At 36.8% G+C, this 22,324-nt stretch overlaps 1 protein-coding gene across 21 annotated transcripts in view; it reads right to left on the reverse strand.

Moving 5' to 3' along the window:
• Nucleotides 1-22,324, reverse strand: part of NEB (nebulin) — a 244,262-nt gene that overhangs the window by 124,325 nt on the left and 97,613 nt on the right. For all 21 annotated transcript variants that reach the window (XM_054679823.2, XM_054679822.2, XM_063791165.1 and 18 more), the window contains 16 exons: nucleotides 21,666-21,869; nucleotides 21,238-21,342; nucleotides 20,060-20,167; nucleotides 18,052-18,363; nucleotides 17,531-17,734; nucleotides 16,057-16,161; nucleotides 11,442-11,549; nucleotides 10,004-10,315; nucleotides 8,826-9,029; nucleotides 7,923-8,027; nucleotides 6,561-6,668; nucleotides 4,836-5,147; nucleotides 2,746-2,949; nucleotides 1,322-1,426; nucleotides 1,076-1,183; nucleotides 371-682 (listed from right to left, as the gene is read on the reverse strand). In XM_054679823.2, coding sequence (XP_054535798.1) covers nucleotides 371-682; nucleotides 1,076-1,183; nucleotides 1,322-1,426; nucleotides 2,746-2,949; nucleotides 4,836-5,147; nucleotides 6,561-6,668; nucleotides 7,923-8,027; nucleotides 8,826-9,029; nucleotides 10,004-10,315; nucleotides 11,442-11,549; nucleotides 16,057-16,161; nucleotides 17,531-17,734; nucleotides 18,052-18,363; nucleotides 20,060-20,167; nucleotides 21,238-21,342; nucleotides 21,666-21,869 — 2,916 coding nt within the window. The remainder of the gene's footprint in view (nucleotides 1-370; nucleotides 683-1,075; nucleotides 1,184-1,321; nucleotides 1,427-2,745; nucleotides 2,950-4,835; nucleotides 5,148-6,560; nucleotides 6,669-7,922; nucleotides 8,028-8,825; nucleotides 9,030-10,003; nucleotides 10,316-11,441; nucleotides 11,550-16,056; nucleotides 16,162-17,530; nucleotides 17,735-18,051; nucleotides 18,364-20,059; nucleotides 20,168-21,237; nucleotides 21,343-21,665; nucleotides 21,870-22,324) is intronic.

Here is a 22,324-nt window from a genome sequence, read left to right on the forward strand (position 1 = left end):
ATAATTATTTGATATTTCAAAAAATTTTATAGTTGAAAATTTTTAAAGGAAAATTTTGCTGAATTAGATTCCATTTTAATCCTATGGCAATTGACCCAAGGAAATGCTGTTTAGTGTTTTGGATCTAGCATAATAGCAACAATTATTTTAAAAACATTCAGATGATTTATATTCATCTGAAATATGTTTTCATTGCCAGAAGTTACTACTAAAGATGGATTTTATATTAAACAATGTGAATGGTACCCCCAGCCCCACCCCCAGATTTGTGCAGTGCACAGCCCAGGGGACTGTCCTCAGAGGCACTGACTGGGCAATGAACAAATCTACATCTTCCCCTTCCCCCTTTCCCAAAATTCATGTTACGTACATCACTCTGCAGATCATAGGCCTTCTTTGCTTGGATAATGTCGTTTTGATCCGGCATGCATGTCCATTCATGCAGGTAATTGCGATAATCAATGTCAGTGACCAAAGTCTGACATTTCTTGGCCAGCAAGATGCTTAACATGTCCACTGGGCTAGAGAACTTGGTTTTCCACTTTTGGAATTCCTTCTTGTACTCCCTTTCACTTTGAATTTTTCCTGCATGTATGGCACACATAATCTTGGGATCATCTTCAATGCTCTGGGCTCCAATGTGGTGGCCTTTCTGTTTCTCATAGGCTTCCTTGTATTTGTACTAAAATGCCAGAAATACAGGTGGAGACATCCAGTTTTAGAACCATGCTCATGTGCTGACAATTACAGACAACATGAAATGGACAAGATTTTATATTACAAACATTTTGGCATCTCTGAACTATTATATTTAAAAGCAATGTTTTATACTGTTTTAAAAATAATTGTAATGTAATCATATATCTTCATTGGTGAAAGCATTCCCTGCAGCAACTCTAACTATAATGCCAAAATGTATTTTTATTCTCTGTAACAACAAAGGGAATGGTCTTGAGAGGTAGGAAGTAGGACTGGAAGGTACATGTGGAAATAACTATAGAGTATGGTTCACCAGCCACCCTCTGGGTTGTTCAGCACAGTGGAGACCACAGAGAGTTAGATGGAAGGTACTCACGTCACTGGCGATGTCCCTGGAGGCCTTGGCACTTTTGATGGAAATAGCATCTGCTCTCAGATCATAGTCCTTCATCTTTGATTCATCCCATCCCTTGGTGTAAAGTTTCTAGGGAAGGGATAATAGACGACAGAAAATAAGAGTGTTTGAGGAAGGTAATAGGCCAATTCCAGAAAGGAAATTGTTACGGTGGAAAAAGCATTTTAATTAATCTTAGGTTTAAGCAACAATCAGGAAATCTCTTACTTGGCTGATATTGGCAGAATTACTCTTGGCCAGCAGGATATCTGGGGTGTCTGGCATCACGTGGATGGAGGTTTTGTCAGCATCCCAAGCTTCTGTGTATAAATGCTACAGGGCAGGGCGGCATGGGGCATGGGGAGAGGGAGGGAGTATAAGACCTTCTGTTAAAGCCAATAACATCATTACAGTTGTTAGCAAATTTAACTCACATTTAACTATAAAATAGCTCCTTCTAATGTTTTTGGGAGGTGAGGGAAGCAAAAGAGTCATGGGGAAAGCAAAACATAGCAATATTTAAATAGCTGTACAATGGTTTCATAATTAATATGAAGCAATATAATGGTTGCTATTAGTAATTCTTTTCATCCACTGAATCACAAGCTTATTCAGATATCCAAAGATGGATCTCAGTTATGGAACTATGAGACAGTAGAAATCCCTAGACTTCAGAGTCAATCCCAAGTGCAAACCCAACTCTACTATTTCCAAGCTGTGTGATCTTGAGAAAGGTACATAACTCCTCACATTCCTCATTTCTGAGAGGGGGATAATCATTCTTTTTTATTATTTTTTGAAGATGATCCATAACATATATAAAATGCCCAAGTCATAGCAGATACTCAACGATTTTTTGGTGATTCCTATTGCTGTTATCATTGTGGTTGCTGTTGATGGATATAGTATAAAAGAGTTTCTAGAGTTGTATACCCCAGACTCTGGAGTTTGCTATCTGAAGCCACTTTCATATTTGTACTGAGCACTCAATTGTACTAGCCTAATGATTGGAAGGCTTCCAGGCAGGTGTGGGAGAATTCAAGTTCAAATCAGTCTAAAATATGCATATTAAGGGCTGACTCATTGGATAAAAATAGATTGATAAAATTTTGGATGAAACAAATGATCATCTATCTTGTGTAATAAAACTGAAAGCAGAGATTGCAGCTAGCTTTCAAAAGTGGATTTCCATAACCTAATGTGGAGGAGCAACCTGAGCAACCAATTTGAATGTGTACCAGCATTGCTATGAAACACTATGTGTATCCCAGCCCTCAGAATGAAGTGTAAATGGCTTATATTCCTTACCAGATGGCTAAAGACACGTAAGTGGCCTGAATCTGCTCTGCCTAGGAGAATGTGTGAGGAAGGGTAATGCAATTGTGATGTCTCCAGGTCACTGCTCAGAAGGGTGAGTGCATCACTCCAGGGAAATCATTCCAGGCTCTGTTCCCACATGCACACAGAGAATTAGGGGGCAGGGTGTTGAGAAGAGCACACCTTGAATTCAAGCAGATGCTCTGTTAAACGCCTGCATGAGAATCAGGCCTATGACACCTCCTTTCTCAGGGAACCCTTAGGGAATTTCCTACTTTATGAGCCAAATCTGTGGAAGGTATGATTCTGGCAACAGGAAACAGCTGGAGACTCACCTTGCTCATTGTCAGGGCATTATTCTTTGCTAGGACAATTTCCGGAGTGTCTGTAATGCATGTGAATTTGAGCTGGTCTGCAGGCTGGCGATACTTCCTGTCACTCAGGATTTCTCCAGCTCTCTTCACTTTCTCGACCTCTACAGAGCCAATGGGAACCCATCCTATGCCTCTCAGCCACTCAAGATCAGATTTGTAAATAGCCTGAAAATGAAATAATGTCAAATATTTATAGATGTCACCTAGACGGCCTGGTGCCTGATCCTGATTTAACATACACAGATAATGTGTTAGTCTGAATCTTATTTGTGTAAATTTCTGGGAAGACCCACAGGATTGCTTTACTTTGGTTTAGAATGGCTAGTTAAATGCCTGGCTCCTGAAGGTAGCCAATATTTACTGTTTTAAAGACTCATAAAAATCTCTTTAATGCTATTCATTTTCAGTGATAAAAACCACCTTAAGGAAATTACTGCCTGCCTCCTGAAACAGTGTTTATTCTCTGATTTGATGGTCCCTACCTCCTCTTATGGAAACTGTACTGGGTGAGAATACTGTTGGCTCCTATGTTGTTAGGCAGTGGCCTTCATAGCTCTTCTTGGTATATAAAGAAGAAATGAGCATTACTGGTTGATCACGTTGCATTAATGTGTTTTTTGGGGGATAAAAACGACGTCTTTTTCGTATGCTTCTATGTACATGCTTCCAAGTCACAGAGTACATCTCTTTTTACTCATATTTATTTTATCCTCCATCCTCTTTCTTGTCTTAGAATTCAAGTAAACAAATACATTTTTTCTTTCTTTCATTTTCTTCTTTGAATATAAACAATTGGTTGAAGGAAAATTTTTCTTGTAAGGAAGGGTAACAATCCTTTTTGTTTTTATGGCTTTCGGGGAATCTCTCTTTTTTTAACTGTCACTGCTTTTATCATTCTTCCAAAAGTGCTTGATTTAACCAGAGCCTGATTAAAACAAGGAGCTATGATATCAATGAGGTAATATTTGAGTCTCCAAAGGACTCTATTGGCCAACAACAAAAGTGCCTAACGTATTTCTAGGGAACAATCGTTTTCAAGTTTCTTAGAAAATTTGTCTTCATATGTATAATTCATTTTTAAACTTTCATTCAAAAGTTACAATAGATACTTCCTATAAGTTAAATAGACACAAAATTATAATGCAATTGATTCATTTGGAAAATTAGCTTGTTTAGAACAGGAATTCTTAACCTGGCATCAGTGAACTTGGATAGAAAAAATATGTAACATCTTCATTTTCATTAACCTCTAACTGAAATATAGCATTTTATCCATTGTAAGTATAAGCAATATATTACAGTAGTATTGACACTACACCTGACTTTGTCAGCTATAGAAATCTCAAATCTTTTTATGTCCTATTATAGTTTGATATAGTTTGGCTCTGCATCTTCATCCAGATCTCATGTTGAATTGTAATCCTCAATGTTGGAGGAGGGGCCTGGTGGGAGGTGATTGGACTTCCCCCTTGCTGTTCTCGTGATAGTGAGTGAATTCTCATGAGATCTGGGTGCTTAAAAGTGTGTAGCACTTCCCCCTTTGCTCTCTCTCTCCTGCTCCACCATGTGAAGATGTGCCTGCTTCCCCTTCACCTTCCACCATGATTGTAAGTTTCCTGAGGCCTTCCCAGCCATGCTCTGGTACAGCCCATGGAAATGTAAGTCAATTAAACCTCTTTTCTTCATAAATTACCCAGTCTCAGGTAGTTCTTTATAGCACTGTGAGAACAGACTAGTACAGAGTTGTTGCTGATGTCTTAAAGTATTTATGCTCATCACTTCTTTGAAATTAGTTATTACAGTCACCACTAGAATTTTTTACTTAATGTGTTAATGAAAAGCACATTACAGGTTTGGTTTAATACTTTGATAATGATATTTCAATATGATTGGTTTCTTTTGAAACTAAATACATACTTTATTTTGTGCATTTCAGAACATTATCCTAAAGAGGTGTCTGTAGGTTTCACCAGACTGTGGAAAGATTCCATGGCACAAAAGAGTTAGAATGCTTTTCTAAACCATTACTGAAGAATATTAGAGCCACTCACATCACTCTGCAGGTCATAGGCCTTCCGAGCCTGAATGACGTCATTCTGATCAGGTAGGCAGGTCCATTCATGCAGGGGATGCTTGTAGTCTATGTCGCTTACAAGGATCTGACACTTCTTGGCCAGCACCACCCCCAGCATGTCCACTGGGCTGCTGAACTTGGTCTTCCACTTCTCAAACTCCTTCTTGTACTCCCTGTCACTCTGGATCTTGGCCGCATGGATGGACCACATCATCTTCGGGTCATCCTTAATGTTCCGGGCCCCAATATGGTGGCCAAGCTGTTTGCGGTAGCCTTCCTTGTACTTGTACTAAAAAATAGAGATATGAGTATAATGACAAGAACATCTTATATAATCATGTTTCATAGGTTCACATTCACATTGTTTCTTTTTCTTTTCCCCAACACTATCATGAAGGAGAAAAGTGAATATCATCAACCCTATTTTTAAAAGTCAAAACCTGAACCTAGCAGGGGTTTAGTGATTTGCACAGTCACACCACAAGCAGGTGGCAGCATGAGCCTAGAATGAAGAGCTTCTCATTCCTAATATTTTTCCTCCTTATTATACCACACTGCTCAGTTTACATTTGATTCCTTAACAAGTAGAGGTAAATATATTGTACAATCTGATGGAGCATAACAATCTGATGGAAAATAACAGTTATTTTCCCAAAACTGTTTGACATTAAGAATATTTTAGAATAGTTCCCTTATTAGAACTTATAATAGACTTCTCAGTCAAGGATATGTGTTACATTTAGATAGAGTTTATGTGTCACCAGGAAATGGCTCTCTTATCAGCCTGTCAACATCACTGAACTTTCACTATGAGTCAGTTTATCTACCTTGAAGATTCCAGAATAACGCATTATGGTCCATTCTACCATGGTGTGGGCTTCTCCAGCTTAACAGCAAGAAAAGTTTTGATAATAGGGTGTGTGTCCTTAACCTTGGCAAAATAAACTTCTAAATTGATTGAGATCTGTTTCAGATACTTTTTAGTTTACAGAAGAAATGAAGCATATGTCTAAGGCATGAGGCCCTTCCAGAAGAGGGAAAGTCTGGATTTGAGTCCTAAGGAGGCTTGTTACAGAATGAGGACACTGGCCACTCTTAGGAGGTGTTTCACATGTGAAGGAAAGGAGTAGAGAAGAGGCAAGCGGGTGCTGAGAAAAAGCTCTGCTTACTTTGCCACTTGTTCTTGTGTCCAGTGAGGGACATCTCACCAATTAGGAGTTACAAAGGACAAAACAAATCTCTAAGACATATCCATCTAGTTTTCTTTTAATGCAAGAATAAATAGAAGTAGTAAGGAAGAGTTTACATGTATATTGGCTGTTTCTCACATATTATTTAAAGGGAATAAATTAATCCCTTTAATTTCACAAACATCTAGGTCAACTGCTGCTCAATTATTTATTTATTTTTTTTGAAGACGGAGTGTTCAATTTCTGAAGCTCAAAAATATGAACCCATTTTTGGTGTCCGTAAAACACTTTTTAAAAAATAGTATGTCTCTAGTTTTGATTGATTGGTGAGTATAATGGGTCTAGAATTTTGTGCTTTTCTTTTTTTCCATTTACAATTTTGTATAGGGGAAAATCACTAAAGGGAATTGAGACTTATAGGGGTAACTAAATTTCTGGCAAGAAAAACTCTAAAAGCTTCTATCTGTCAACATCTTTGAATAAGAAATGGCTTTTCCAAAACATCCACTTACGTCACTAGCAATATCTCTTGAAGCCTTGGCTGCTTGGATTGGAATGGCATCCAGACGCAAGTCATAGCCTTCCTTCTTGGACTCTTCCAAAGCAAGTTTATAGAGTTTCTGTAGAAAAGAAAGTCATTACTTATTTACTCCTTCCATAAAAAGTGAAGCTGTTCATTATTAGTTTTTCTTTGTCCTCATTTAAACTTCAGAAATAATTCACAAAGTCAATCATTAGGGTGGGTTTATAGATAGCTTTGCCTCATGGGTGCTTAGGATTTTTAAGGCACATGTTCCAAACATTGGGATTTTATTGACTTGTAAATTTCAACAAAAAAATGTGGGGAAAAAATCAACATTTGGTTGGCAAAATTTTATTTGCCAAACAAGCAGATGTAAAAAAAAAAATTATTTACTGGCCGGGTGTGGTGGCTCACGCCTGTAATCCCAGCACTTTGGGAGGCTGAGATGGGTGGATCACCTGAGGTCATGAGTTTGAGAAGAGACCAGCCTGGCCAACATGGTGAAATCCCATCTCCACTAAAAATACAATAATTAACTGGGCATGGTAGCATGCACCTGCAATCCCAGTTACTCGGGAGGCTGAGGCAGGAGAATTGCTTGAACCCAGGAGGCGGAGGTTGCAGTGAGCCAAAATTGTGCCACTGCACTCCAGCCTGGGTGACAGAGTGAAACTATGTCTCAAACATAACAAAACAAAACAAAACAGTATTTATTATTGTCATCATAATATAAAAGACACAGCATCTTAACACAAAAGAAGGATAAAAAACAAGGACAATATTTTAAAATGTACTCTATTCTGTTTTATGAAAAACTCAATGCATTGTGCTTATTTTTTCTTATTTTGCTGTGGACTATTATCTCGGACAGTGATTCATCTATGGACCTGGGATTTCAGGATCATTGCCCTTTTGAAAATGTTGGTTCTGGCAGAAATGCCTGGAAAAATGTTAACATCAAATGATTATCAGAGCATACTGGAGCAGCAAAATAATATGCGGCTTACTAACTCATCAGATTCCAACCCAGTCCTTGCCTACTTGCTAGCTGCTGAATAAAATAATGACTTGATATCCACAGTGACCTGTAGGGGAAGGTTTTAAAAGTATAATTCCTATGGGAATATTTATTCATAATCATTCAATTCCTGATAACCTGTTAATAAAATGGTAGCCTACTTTGTGGACCCACCACAAAGCTCAAAATTGAATCAAGTGAGAACTATCTCTTCTACTGAAAATGGTAGTTTGTAGTATGTGTAGTAAATTAGTCAAAACCTTTTCCTAAGGAAACAGCTACAGTGGTTCATTTTTGCCTTTCTGTTCATTACAAGATCAACAGTTTACTTACATCACTGTAGTTTATTCGGTTGAGTTTGGCTAACATGATTTCTGGTGTATCAGGCATGACATGAATAGTTTTCTTGTCATTGTCCCAGGCTTCAGTATATAAGCGCTACAAAAAAAAAAAGAGAGAGAGAGAAAAATTATTTTGGTGTTCACAGATATTATTGTTTTGATTATGTGCCAGTCATCTCTCTTGTATGCAAGGTAGAAATAAAATTATTAAAGCTGCATAAATTCCTTACCTTTGTTTCTCATTAAAAGTCTTTCAATAATCTGTTAAAGGACTTATCGGTTATGAAAAGTATAATTGGATTGAAGTATTTAAAATAATTTATAGGAAAGAGTTATAGCACACAGTATTTTTTTTTTTTTTGACAACCTACTAATCCAATCAGAAGCACACAGTACTTTAGGCTGGGTACGGTGGCTTACACCTGTAATCCCAGCACTTTGGGAGGCCGAGATGGGTGGATCACCTGAGGTCAGGAGTTTGAGACCAGCCTTCAACATGGTGAAACCCTGTCTCTACTGAAAATACAAAAATTAGCTGGGTGTGGTGGCAGGCTCCTGTAATCCCAGCTACTTGGGAGGCTGAGGCAAGAGAATTGCTTGAACCCAGGAGGTGGAGGTTGCAGTGAGCCAAGATCGTGCCATTGCACTCCAGCCTGGGCGACGAGAACGAAACTTAGTCTCAAAAAACAAAACAAACAAACAAAAGCACACAGTACTTTTAACAATGGTTTAATATTTTGAAGTATCACTAAGTAACTATGGTATTATAGTGGAAAAATCATTTAAGAAGGTATCATAATGCTTATTATTATCTTTAAAATGCAATAATGTATCAGAATTTTTAAATTGTTCTGTGGTAACTTTCGGTATCTAACAGTGAGGATTGAAGACTCACCTTATTCATGTTTAAAGCATTGTTTTTTGCCAGCACCTGCTCCGGACTGTCCGTTATACTGGTAAATTTCAGCGTTTCTGGACGCTGACGGTAGATAGTATCACTAAGTAATTCTCCAGCTCTCTTGGCCCTAACAACTTCCAAGGAATCAATCGGAACCCAGCCAATGCCTTTCATCCATTCAAGGTCTGACTTATACAAATTCTGCAGATCAACAGATAAGAAACAGATTTATTAATTAGTGTTTCAGATTCATAGTTACAAAACGGGTTATCCTAAAGAAACACAAAAATACCGATGAATAGTTAAGGTTCCTAGCATGGTCATTCACTCACTCACACACATTATTGAATCCTAAGCGTATTTTTTTTTTTCTGAGCGTTTTTTTGGTACAGAGGAGTACAGCAAGAATGATAAAAGATCTTCTTTTAAAGTAAAAGACATGGTCCTGCCTATGATAGTATTACAAGATTTTTACACAGAAGCATGCTTTTTTAGCCTTGGAAAATGTAGTCTAATAGCTCCAAATAAAACCACACACTGAGACTGATGGTGTGTGAGTACTGCAGTCAAAAAATTCTCACTTTTATTTCCATCTTCAAAAATCACAAAACTTCAAGTGTATAAAGGAAATGTGATGTTACAGAGATATGTTTGGTATTTCCTTAATTATTCATTTTATTTTACTCTCAACAGGACATGCTGAATGTTGATAAGTATTAGATGACTGGTTTCGAAAAACATAAGAATGATAGAATTTTCCCATCAGTAAGTATAAAATGTAAATTAAAGTAATTTAGCATAATATGCTTTCCCTCTATCTCCCTACTGCCCTCTGCCAACAAACACACACATTTTTTTACTTCCTTAGCCAAAAGTTTGCAGTGATATATTTTTAAGGGCTAAGTTTCATCTGATTCAAACAAAGGAAGCCTGAATCCCTAGGAAGATTTATACCTGTTTAGAACTGATAATATTTACTTTGTTTCCTCTCCTACAGAGAACTTTTGGAGAAGAAAACAAATTGTAGTACCTCCAATGGGAAACTCCTTTCAGACATTTAACTGTAAATTGTTTGAAATATACAAACAAATTGCAGTTCATTGGCACTAGTCAGAACTCACAGACACGTTTCAGATCCGCTTTTAACATGCAGAGCTAACATCAAGGAAACTTACGTCACTCTGGAGGTCATAGGCTTTCCGTGCATGAATGATGTCATTCTGGTCGGGCAGGCAGATCCATTCATGCAGAGGATGTTTATAGTCCACATCGCTGACCAAGGTCTGACACTTCTTGGCCAAAACGATACCAAGCATGTCCACTGGGCTGCTGTACCTTGTCTTGTATTTCTCAAAATCTTTCTTGTACTCACGGTCACTCTGCACTTTGGCAATGTGGAGGGACCACATTATCTTGGGGTCATCGTGTACTGCTCGGGCGCCAATGTGGTGACCCAACTGTTTACGATATGCTTCTTTGTATTTGTACTGAAAGAGAGAATCCAGTAAAAAGGAAGCACAAAGGGCTATTCCCTGTTGTTCTTTCTGTGGTGGTGCTTTCTATGAAATCTTTAAGGCAACAGAGGAGTTTCACTGGTCATGCTGCTGTAACGCCACATATTGGACTGTTGTGCTCATTGGCACATGTCCACAGAATAACCCCACAATGGTTCCTTTATATATGCTAGAGAATCATATGTTGGCAAAAAATGATAAAAAGTGAATACTGAAATGAAGAGTCCAATTACAGTAATAAACCATGACGGTGTCTCAGAAATCCATCATGTGAGTGAGCCTATTTAAGAACACACCTGGGGCGTATGTTTACATGGATCATTAAAATTTTCTAGCATAGTCTGAGAAGTAATTTCCTCTTCACAATTGATTTGGGAGGAATAGTTTTTAAATGGACAATTTCTGTTATTTAATAGGTAGAGAGTTTAAGTTTCACAAGATGAAAATTCTGGAAATCTGTTGTACAATAATATGAATATACTGAACCCCACCAAACAGTATACTTGAAAATGGTTAAGATGGTAAATTTTATTATATATATATGTATGTGTATATATACATATATATATATATTTAACCAGAATTTAAACATTTAAAAACCTATAAAAATGAACAATTTTACTACTCTTGGATTAATTTTTAAGATGTCCAGGGATCTGATGTTTTCATTTTTAGGGTAAAGAAATATTGGTTCTGTGCACCACATAGAAAGAAGACTTTGTCTTTCCATGTTCATTTTCAAGTGATGGGGCAAACTCAGTTAAGCCTGCTTCTTTTCTGGCATCTTTGCCTTGAGTGTGTTCCAAGGAAGTTCCTGAGGTTTTGTGAGTAGCTCAGCATACACACATCTAGCTTTAATCGAGGCACTCACTCCTATTGAGCAAAGACCAAAAATAAGGAGTCAAATGAGCCACATTCCAGTCTAGGCTATGCCTCTGTGATGCTTGTGATCTTGGGCAAGTTATCTGTATCTCAAGCCTCAGTATATTTGCCTATGCACTGAAGGGAGTTAAGGTGGATGATGACCAAAGAGACATCCAGCTGTATTCTGTGTGGCTGGCATGATGGTAAGAAATGTTAGGACTTGATCAGCTCTTACATCACTGGCAATATCCCGAGAGGCCTTGGCAGCCACAATGGGAATGGCATCACTTCTCAAGTCATAGCCTTCTTTCTTGGCTTCTTCCATGGCCTGACGATAGAGGCTCTGAGGAAAGAAGGAGTAGCTTTTAAATATAGAATTCACATTCACTCAAAAAGTATATTTTCTGCCAAAAGAAAACCACTTTTGGATGCAAAACTACATGAGTATGTTCAGCCTTAAATCAGAAAAAGAACTCTTTCTTTTACTTTCTGTTTACCCTTGGATATTTATTTAAATGAAAATTTCACATTCAGCAAGTTTTAACATCACAACCTCTCTTTGCACAAATCTTTTACACGTTATACATTAAATGAACACCTCTTAATGTGTTTAGATTGTTCACCATTTGCCCTTTTCATGAAACAATCAAGAAATGTTGATTTATTTAACTCCAAATTTGAATTGGGAACATCTTTACTAGCAGAGAACAGTATCATATAATAACATATAATAATACTACCACTAGGAGGATGTGTCCATAATCAAATTTAGTGCTGAACTAAAGATGTGTCATTCTTTCTGAATCTCTCTGTTAATGATGATTTGCTCCCTATTATTTCATCAACTGCTGCAAGTTGTTCGCGGACATGAGGGTAGCAGGTACCAAAGATTTAGGAGTCAAAACTGCAAAACTGATAAAATTCTATTTATTAACTTCTTCTGTGAATTGAGAAAGCACCACCACTGTTCAATTTCTGTGGCAGGACAGACATGCACAGAAGACAAAACACAAATGTTCCATGGAAGTGTCATTTGAGAACCACGCATTAAACAAATCATATATACCAATGGCTTTTAGCCCTTTCTGTGAACCAGTGATAAAAATTTTGACTGATTCTGTATCCTCTTAATGAAAAATTTTAAGTAATTGCCAACATCGGTATTCAATAAATCAAAACAAGATAAATATACAGTTTGATAATAATTTTTAAACATAAAAAGTAAAAATTTATTGGATCTCTTAATGAGACTTATAGGATCTCATGGTGGTTTGATTACAAAGTTTTGATGGGCAATAATGAATTAAGTTGTCTGGTAGAGTTTTGGGGGGTCTTTTTTATTGTTATTTTTTGTTTTTTGAGACAGTCTCACTCTGTCGCCCAGGCTGGAGTGCAGTGGCACAATCTCGGCTCACTGCCTCCCAGGTTCAAGCGATTCTCGTGCCTCAGCCACCCAAGTAGCTGGGATTACAGGTGTGTGCCACCATGCCCAGCTAATTTTTGTATTCTTTAGTAGAGATGGGTGTTGCTGATCTCAAACTCTTGAACTCAAGTGATCCCTCCTGCCTCAGCCTCCCAAATTGCTGGGATTTCAGGCATGAGCCACTGCACCCAGCCATGTTTGGTAAAGTTTCGTTTTAATACTTTCAGACATGCATCATAGTAACTACTAGGATGAATATGACTATTTTTCTTTAAAAAATGAAATCTTTATATTATCACAGTTAGTCAAATATTTTAATGTATGTTTTAATATTTTAAAATGTATACTTTCCACCTTTTGCAAAACTTCAAACTTACAGAAAATTGCAAGAATGCTACAATGAATACCAACTATCCAATTTATTAACATTTTTGCCATATTTGCTTTCTCTAGCTCTCTCTTTATGTGTTTGTGTATTTCTTCATTTTACTTATTATTATTATTTTCAATTGTTGAACTGATTAAGAGAAAATTGTACACATCATGGCCTTCATCCTTGAATACTTTACCATGTATCTCCTAAGAATAAAGATATTTTTATATAACGACAGTATATGTATCAGACTCAGGAAATTTAATATTGATACAGTATTATTGTCTAGTATTATTCTCTTTTACTATCAAATATACAGTGAATATTCAAATTTCATCAAATGTCCCAATAATTTCCTTTATAGCAATGTTGCTTTTCTATCCAGAATTCAGTTCAAGAGAATGAGTAGCATTTAGTTCTCTAGTTTGTTTCTTCACCTTTAAACCATGCCTTTTTTGTTTTAGCATGAGAGAAGAGTGATTATGAAAGAAGTGGGATGCCACTCAAGCTGTAGGGGCATTCTTGGGCAGATAATTTAGAAGAGTGTATGTATGGAAGTTGAAGCTACGTTAACTGATTTACTTAAAACGATCCATGCCAGTTTACCCCTTGGAAAGCCTTTGTGTAACCTCAAGTATGGTAGGTAGCTGAGGTTTGAAAGCAGCTCATCTATATCCAAATACAGCCTTTAGATCAATCTATGATTGAACAATTTAATCTTTAATTTCACTTTCCCCCTTTCCTCTTTTAAGAGGTTTATTGAGTTAGATAAAGCAGACACAGTACCAGTAGATAGTTCTGGAAAAGAATTTAGAAATAATGTATGGCTTTAAGGGAAAAACTACAAAGATTTACAGTTCTATAAAGCTTTATCATCCCTCTACTTTATACTGTTCAGTGTACTTTTCATTGCTGAGCCTGTGTAAAGACAAAATCTTAAACATAAGGAAAATCCCTAAAAAGTGTGATACAAATAATTAAACTTCATTTTTATGCCTCATTCTCAAATTAGATTGAATTAAGGATACTGGACTAGTATCTGGATTTTAAATATGCTACAGATGCATTTAATATTTTTTAATATTTTTAATGACTTAAGACTCTTACAGGGTCACTATTATGTTTATAAAGTGGATTATTAAGATGTGTCAGTTTATAGTCTTTTCAAGATGAGATTTTATAAGAAAAAGCTAAAGTAAAAATAAGAATCAATTTAATATCTTTGAGATAAATTCCAGAGGGAATCTGTTTTTCTTCAAAATTTCTAGGAATGTTTCTTTTGAAACTGGAAGGTCAAATACTTTATTTATTATGTTTTTTCTTTAAGAATAAATGTTCATATTTTTAAAATGGTATAAGTGGGAAAAAATGTGCTTCAATCATCTCATGGCTTCAGGCCAAAAAAATAGAGTTCTTTAATTCTTTCAGCATTTAAAAAAGATGCAGTGCTTCAAAGGAGAGAACACTTTTAGCTATCATCAGGGATGTATTTTAAAGCTTGTTACTTAAGAAAACTAAAATAAGTAAATGAGAATTTAAGAGGAAAAAAACAGATGTGTTTGTTTTGTTTTACATTTATGCAATGAAGGAACCACGGGCAATGGGTTGAGAAGAAATTCTAGTGGGCCATTCTGAAATGTGATCTTAGATTCCTCAGAGAATCAACATCATTATGCAATTTTATTTTTATTTATTTGTATGTATTCATGGGGGATGAGTGCAATTTTGCTACATTAATATATTGCACTGTGGTGAAGTCAAAGCCTTCAATGCATGATCATGCAATTTTAAAGAAAGTAAATCCAGCTGAAAATTTTAGAATTAAAAAATAGCCCAATATCCTTGCAGCAGTCTGAAAAAAAAATCTACTTCAGTTCCCCTAATGTAAACAAATGAGAGAGGATTAAGAGCTTCATTATAATCTGGAATAGAAACTAACTTCATCTGCCTTGGATAAAATAAACCTCCTGGGAGAAGATAATCCAACTGAGAAGCTCTGTGGCCAAGAGAAAATGGCCCATTCAAAAGTGACTGAAGCCAAGGCCAATCAAATATCTATAATCAGGCTTGTCCTTTGGTCTGTTTTATAATGCTGGAGAAAGTGAAATCATACCCTCTCCATTTTTTAAGGCTACATTATTATAGGCAAAAGTAATTATTATGGGTAAAGTAATAAATTTGGTCATCTTAAAAATTAGTACTTAAATTTTTCAGTGCTCTCAAACTGAAGACAACTCTGCCTTCCTTTTTTTCTAAAAAAAAATGAAGACACATAGACATGTTTAAAAAATTAGTATCCTTCTTGAATCAACCATATAAATTTTTGTCTTTGGCAAGAACAATTGAGCAAGACGCTATTTATGCAGCAGTATTTCTGGACTGCAAAGATATGCAATGACAAGTTTAGCAAGGCTGAAGATAGTTCATAAAAGAATGTATTTTATTGTTCTCAGGCAATTTGAAATGGGTGAATTTAAGAATTCTCATTTCAGTTCTTGTAAATAAAGCTCAAGTTATTTTGAGCACATTAAATACATCTAATTTTCATGGTGACTTGAGCATAAAGGAGAGACATTAAAGTTTATTAAACAAATACTTTGCACCAGGCTTCACACTGGGCATGTTAAATATTTTACCTCATTTAGTCATTCTTTAAAAATTCTTTAAGGTAAGCATTTTAATCCTATTTTACAGATGAGGTAATTGAAGAAAATAAACTTGCCACACAAATTTTGAAGCAAGTACTAATTTGATGAATAGCAAGAATTATTTTTAATGAAAATTATGTTTTAGTCATTAATAGTTGACTTGAGATATTTTTTCCCTCCTGAAATGAAGATATTTTTGTGTCTGTCTATCTGTCTGTCTAATCTATCTACCTTTCTATCTGCCTATTTTTTAATACAATAATATGTATATTCAAGGTAGGGTAAATGGCATAAAAAGCCAACTAAGCTAACTGGCTTACATGAGGATTAATTTCGTAATTCTCACATTCCTACGTCAGCAACAATCAATGTGGCCAGACCAAAGAAATAAAACAAATGATCTTACCTCACTATAATTTATTTTATTTTGTCTTGCCAACATGATTTCAGGTGTATCAGGCATAATATGGACTTGGGTCTTGTCTTTGTCCCAGGCTTCTGTGTATAAGCGCTGTGAAGGATAAAAAGGTTAATGAATTAGAAAAACAGTTTGTTGTAAACAGGAGTTTTCAATTAAGACACCATGACAAAGTTGAGAGCCAGCTTTCTTGCTGTCTGTTCCATGTATGTTAATATTCTTTTCAACCTCTTTGATTTTACAAGACATTTATTGTAACAAAATATAAATGTATACTAAGATATGAAAAGAAAAAAATATGTATACATATAATCAAACACACACACACATATACACACCCACGTGTGTGTGTTTGGTAACCAGGTCACTCCCACCCCAATTAAATAAAAAGCAAGTATTTCCCAAGCATATATTCACATCCATATCTGTACTATGACTATATTAACAAATCCTTCCCATGATTTTATTTGTTTGATGCTGTTTGTTGTTAGTTTATTAGCTGCAAATGTACCTGTATGTGCTATCTCTAGATTTCTTTTTGATAAATGTTATGAAGATTTGCATCTTTCTTTTTTTTTTTTTTTTTATGAGACAGAGTTTCACTCTCTTGCCCAGGCTGGAATGTAGTGGTACAGTCACAGCTCACTGCAGCCTCAACCTCTCCAGGCTCAGGTGATCCTCCCACCCCAGCCTCCCAAGTACCTAAGACTAGAGGTGCGTGTCACCACACCCGGCTAACTTTTGTATTTTTTGTAGAGACAGGGTTTCAACATGCTGCCCAGGCTAATCTCAAACTGCTGAGCTCAAGTGATCTGCCCACCTCAGCCTCCCAAAAGTGTTGAGATTACAGGTGTGAGACACCATGCCCGGCTTGCATCTTTCTTGTTTGCTCTGCGCTTACCTAAATAAGTACTCAGCAAGAAAGAAACCATACCAAATCATATCTAACTAACTCTTATAGACTTCAAACAATTTGAACCCAAAATAGCTGTCCCATTCTTTTTTTTTTTTTTTTGAGACGGAATCTCGCTCTGTCGCCCAGGCTGGAGTGCAGTGGCGCGATCTCAGCTCACTACGAGCTCTGCCTCCCAGGTTCACACCATTCTCCTGCCTCAGCCTCTTGAGTAGCTGGGACTACAGGCGTCTGCCACCATGCCCGGCTAATTTTTTGTATTTTTAGTAGAGACAGGGTTTCACCGTGGTCTCGATCTCCTGACCTCATGATCCGCCTGCCTTGGCCTCCCAAAGAGCTGTGCCATTCTTAACTCTGGCTATTTCACAAGAGATGTCAAAGCAGAAATGCTCCCATATATTGTTATCTAACAGAATAGAGAATTCAACTGAATCACTATACATTGGATAGCAATTTAATTGGATTTAAAAAAGAGACTAACTTAATTAACAATAGGTATCTTAAATGATATATAGCCCTGTCTTATTTTCCTACAAATTGGGGGCTCACCTTGTTCATATTGAGAGCATTGTTCTTGGCCAGCACCTGCTCTAGAGAGTCAGTCACACTGGTAAATTTCAGCTTGTCCGGAGGCTGGCGGTAGATGTTATCACTCAGTATTTCAGCAGCTCTCTTGCACTTGACCACATCCATAGACCCAGTGGGGACCCAGCCAATGCCTCTCAGCCACTGGAGATCAGATTTGTAAATGTTCTGGAGAGATTAAACACAAAAGCGAGTATTACTGAAGTTGTTTTAACATGATTTCAAAAATAATAAAATAACACTAGAAAGCTTGGATAGTCAAATTTCATGTATACGTTCTTCAATATATGAAGGCCAAATTGAACACAGTCTCAGGTATTACTTTCTTTCTCTCCAAAAAAAGTAAGGGGAAGAGTTGCCTAAAAAATGAGCAGAGAGAAGAAATGTCATCCCTTCTGAAGGTTCTACCTAATGCTAGACCACTGTCTCAGTATTTCTATGAATTACTATTATGAGCACAGTTACCATGGATCTTAATTACTCACATCGCTCTGGAGGTCATAGGCCTGCCGAGCATGGATGACATCATTCTGGTCGGGCAGGCACGTCCACTCGTGCAGGTAGTTCTTGTAGTCCACATCGCTGACTAAGGTCTGGCACTTCTTGGCTAACACCACTCCCAGCATGTCCACTGGGCTGCTGAACTTGGTCTTCCACTTCTCAAAGTCCTTCTTATACTCCCTGTCACTCTGGATCTTGGCCACATGCATGGACCACATCATCTTGGGGTCATCTTCAATGTTCCGGGCTCCAATGTGGTGGCCGAGCTGCTTGCGGTAACCATCTTTGTATTTGTACTGAAATAAAGGTGGTCATTTCAAAAATAAAAATGAATAGAAAGGCTTAGAAGCCTCATTAATTTAAAACTTTATTATTTTAAAATTGCTAATTCTTGCAGAATAATGAAAGAATCTGCATATCAGTTTATCTCCTCATCCTAAATTCTTATTAGACTCTACAGCACTAATCTAATGGGCAGTAGTCTAATGCGAAGTCTCATAAATAGTCTAACAGCAACAGTCTAATGGGAATAGTCCAGTGGGAAGACAGGCCAAACTACATGGTCCTATGGCTTGTAGACGTTAAGTTTCTGAAAATAAAGGAAGCAACACTTTCCGGAAGATCATTCGGTACTGTGTACTGCCATTTCTTCATCTTGGGCCCATGAAATCACTAACCCAGAAATTTTACATATGATTTTGAGACTGCTATTCATGAGTCCACAGATACCATTTTATCCCTCCATCCAACACACCCACACTCCTTCCCAAATCCAGCTCTGCTGGGGCACTTGACTCCCTGAAGTGGTCTGGATTACATTCCCATACTACAAGCCCTGCTCTGTTGGAGATCAAATTTGACTGAGGTTTGTTTGGGATTCCTCAAGTGAAAAATGGAATATGTATCTACAAAAAAGCATTTTGTTGTTGGTGGTGGTAAGGGCAAACTGGATATTTTCTCCCTATTTCAGACAACAGACCACACCAATCCCAACAAATATTTACAGAAGTCCGAATTTTCAGCTGGGCATAGTGGCTTATGCCTGTAATCCCAGCACTTTGGGAAGCCAAGGGAGGCGGATCGCCTGAGGTCAGGAGTTTGAGACCAGCCCAGCCAACATGGTGCAACCCTGTCTCTACTAAAAATACAAAAAATACTAAATACTAAAAAAAAATTAGCCAAGTGTGGTGGCTGGTGCCTGTAATCCCAGTTACTTGGGAGGCTGAGGCAGGAGAATCACTTGAACCCGGGAGGCGGAGGTTGCAGAGAGCCAAGATCACACCATTGCACTCTAGCCTGGGCAACAAGAGTGAGACTCTGAGACTCTGTCTCAAACAAACAAACAAACAAACAAAAACAAAAGAAAAGAAGAAGAAGAAGAAGTCTGAATTTTCCACCAAAGAACCCACCTCTTTCAGAGATGGCAGGAGGAGAAATTAGGTTCACCATTTTCTTGTTTTCCTCGTCTTTGTCTTTCTGTTTTCATTTTAAAAGAACTCAAAAGGAAGCATTTAAGATAATTTTCCAAAAAAAAAATGAGTTGGCAAAAACACAGAGCAGATTTGGGGAAAGGTGGATTTTCCTAGACTTGGTTCTATCAGCTCTTCTTCTGATATCGAACCAATACATGTAACTAAGTTATTTTTTAACACCTCTTTTGCCATTTTCTATTTTCTGTGAGGCTCCATGCTCAAAATATGGAGATGAATTTCTCATAATTGTAGATATGAAAAATTATAGAATCACATCCAATTTTATACTGGATTGAAGTATACTGGTTTAGGTTACCCCCTTCCTACCTGGGACATAGATACTGAAGTCTTCCGAAGCTTAAAATATGAGTTTTTTCAAATGAAAAACTTTGAATTTGAATTTGATTTAGAAAAACAAGCCAATAAATGTGCTTAAACTGGCCCCCAAATGTTATAATAGTAATAATCCTGCCTCCCCACTTCATCCATCCATGTAAATATCTAGGGTGTTGCTACTCACATCACTGATAATGTCCCTGGAGGCCTTGGCAGCCACGATGGGGATGGCGTCACTTCGCAAGTCGTAGCCTTTCTTTTTTGCTTCTTCATTGGCAAGTTTGTATAGAGTCTATGAAAAGAAAGGCAAAGAGTTAAAGCAAAAGGTTTGACATCAACAATTCAGAGATTATTAAGTGACTTGTATCCTAAAATTTAAAAAAGGATAGGAACTGGAGACAATTCAAGTTTCTGGCAATAGTGGAAAACAAATAAATTATATTCTACCAAAAATACTATACAGCGTTAGAAATAAATGGGATATATCAATGAACATTAATATATAGTGATATATTAACCTATTATATATCATTATAGATTAATATGCTATACATAGATCAATATGATATACATATCAGCATAGATCAATACAATCTAGTAATACAGATTGATGAGCAAAGCAGCAATCCAAACATACCACTAAGTGAAAAAAAATGGTAGAACAATGTTTAATATCTATCTATACGTATAAAAATATATTTTTATTCATTTTTATTACCTACAATTTGTATGACAATCATATTTTATAATGTTTAAAAGACAAATAAGAAAAATTAAAATATAACAAAATATAGTTAACAACCATAATCACAACTTTCTAAATTTTGGTTGTATCATATTAATAAACCACGTGTCTATAAAATTGCATTTTACTTTTAAAAAAGTCAGTAATCAATGTTGTTGATAGAGAACACTTCTTCCTTATGCCTAAGGTTTTCTTTCTATAGACAAAGCTCAGTTATTTTAACTGAGGCCTTTTCTGCCCCTTTACTCTCTCTGCCCTGGAAAGGTGCAGTGATTTACTGATGTATCTAATTGGTAGGGATGGAATTAGTGGGCATGCATATTTTGGCAGAAATAATGGGCCAGTATTTTATCTGACAATCCTCTGAAGTGTCTAAAATACTACTCAGTACCACTGACTCACACTGGAAATCACCACGAACAGAAAAGACATTGTGACTTCAGTTTGCCAGTGGAATCCCATAAAATGTAATATTTAACCCAGAGATGAAAGGTTGGATGGGTGGAGTGTTAAATGAAAGAGCCACATGCACCATGACAGCTGAGGCCCAAGAATCTCCACAAAACTAAGTATAGACACCACCACCACAACATAGCACCACAGATTTTTGCTCCTACCTCACTGTAGTTGATTTTGTTCTGCCTTGCCAACATAATCTCTGGTGTATCAGGCATTATGTGAATTTGAGTCTTGTCTTTGTCCCAGGCCTCTGTGTATAAACGCTATAAAAGAAGATAAGATGCTGACTAAAAATCATTTGAAATAGAAATGACAAAAAGTTCATTTATAACTGTTATTACTGACCTAATTAGGAAAAATAAGCCAGACTTGAATATAAAGTATTCTACTGGAAGTGTGAGTCTTATTACCAGTTATCAAGATTGAAACTTGGAATAATCAAAATTATTTAGAGGATTTCAAGCATGTAATTTAAAAGGTAAAAATGCGACCCCACGCCTTCATAGATAATTTAGACTCCATTAGTCATTAAAGTATAATAACATCTTCTGGCATCTTGGAGAAGCTTAAGGCAGCTAGGACTCACCTTATTCATGTTGAGAGCATTGTTCTTGGCCAGCACCTGCTCTAGAGAATCAGTCACACTGGTAAATTTCAGCTTGTCCGGAGGCTGGCGGTAGATGTTATCACTCAGTATTTCGGTAGCTCTCTTGCACTTGACCACATCCATAGACCCAATGGGGACCCAGCCAATGCCTCTCAGCCACTGGAGATCTGACTTGTAAATATTCTGAGCAGAGGAAAAAAGTCAAAAACTCTTCATCAAGACCACAATATTTAGGGTAAATATGCAAATAGAATCAGTAATAAAGTGCAATTCTGTTTTCTATTCGTAGAAAACAAGCTCGTTGTATAAGGCAAACTAAAAGAATTATGCTCAAAAATGACCCAGAAATATCTCCTAGCCATAATAAAAAGTTATCAAACATTTCAGGTTATTAGGAGAGGAGTGATCCCAAGTAATATCTTCTGTCAGTTGGTTCAGTGAACATTATCACAATTATAACATCCCTATGCAGGGAAGAATACCAACCCAGAGTGACAGAAACCACACCCGTGCCCAACATCAGGCCCTTAGTGAATCAATTTTAGGCCTAGGCAAATGGAACACTCTGAAGCCATTAAAAGCTTCACTGTTGAAGAATATTTATGACATGTAGAAATGTCATTAATACAATATGAAAT

This window comes from Pan troglodytes, chromosome 13 (assembly GCF_028858775.2).
Source record: "Pan troglodytes isolate AG18354 chromosome 13, NHGRI_mPanTro3-v2.0_pri, whole genome shotgun sequence".
NCBI lineage: Eukaryota > Metazoa > Chordata > Mammalia > Primates > Hominidae > Pan > Pan troglodytes.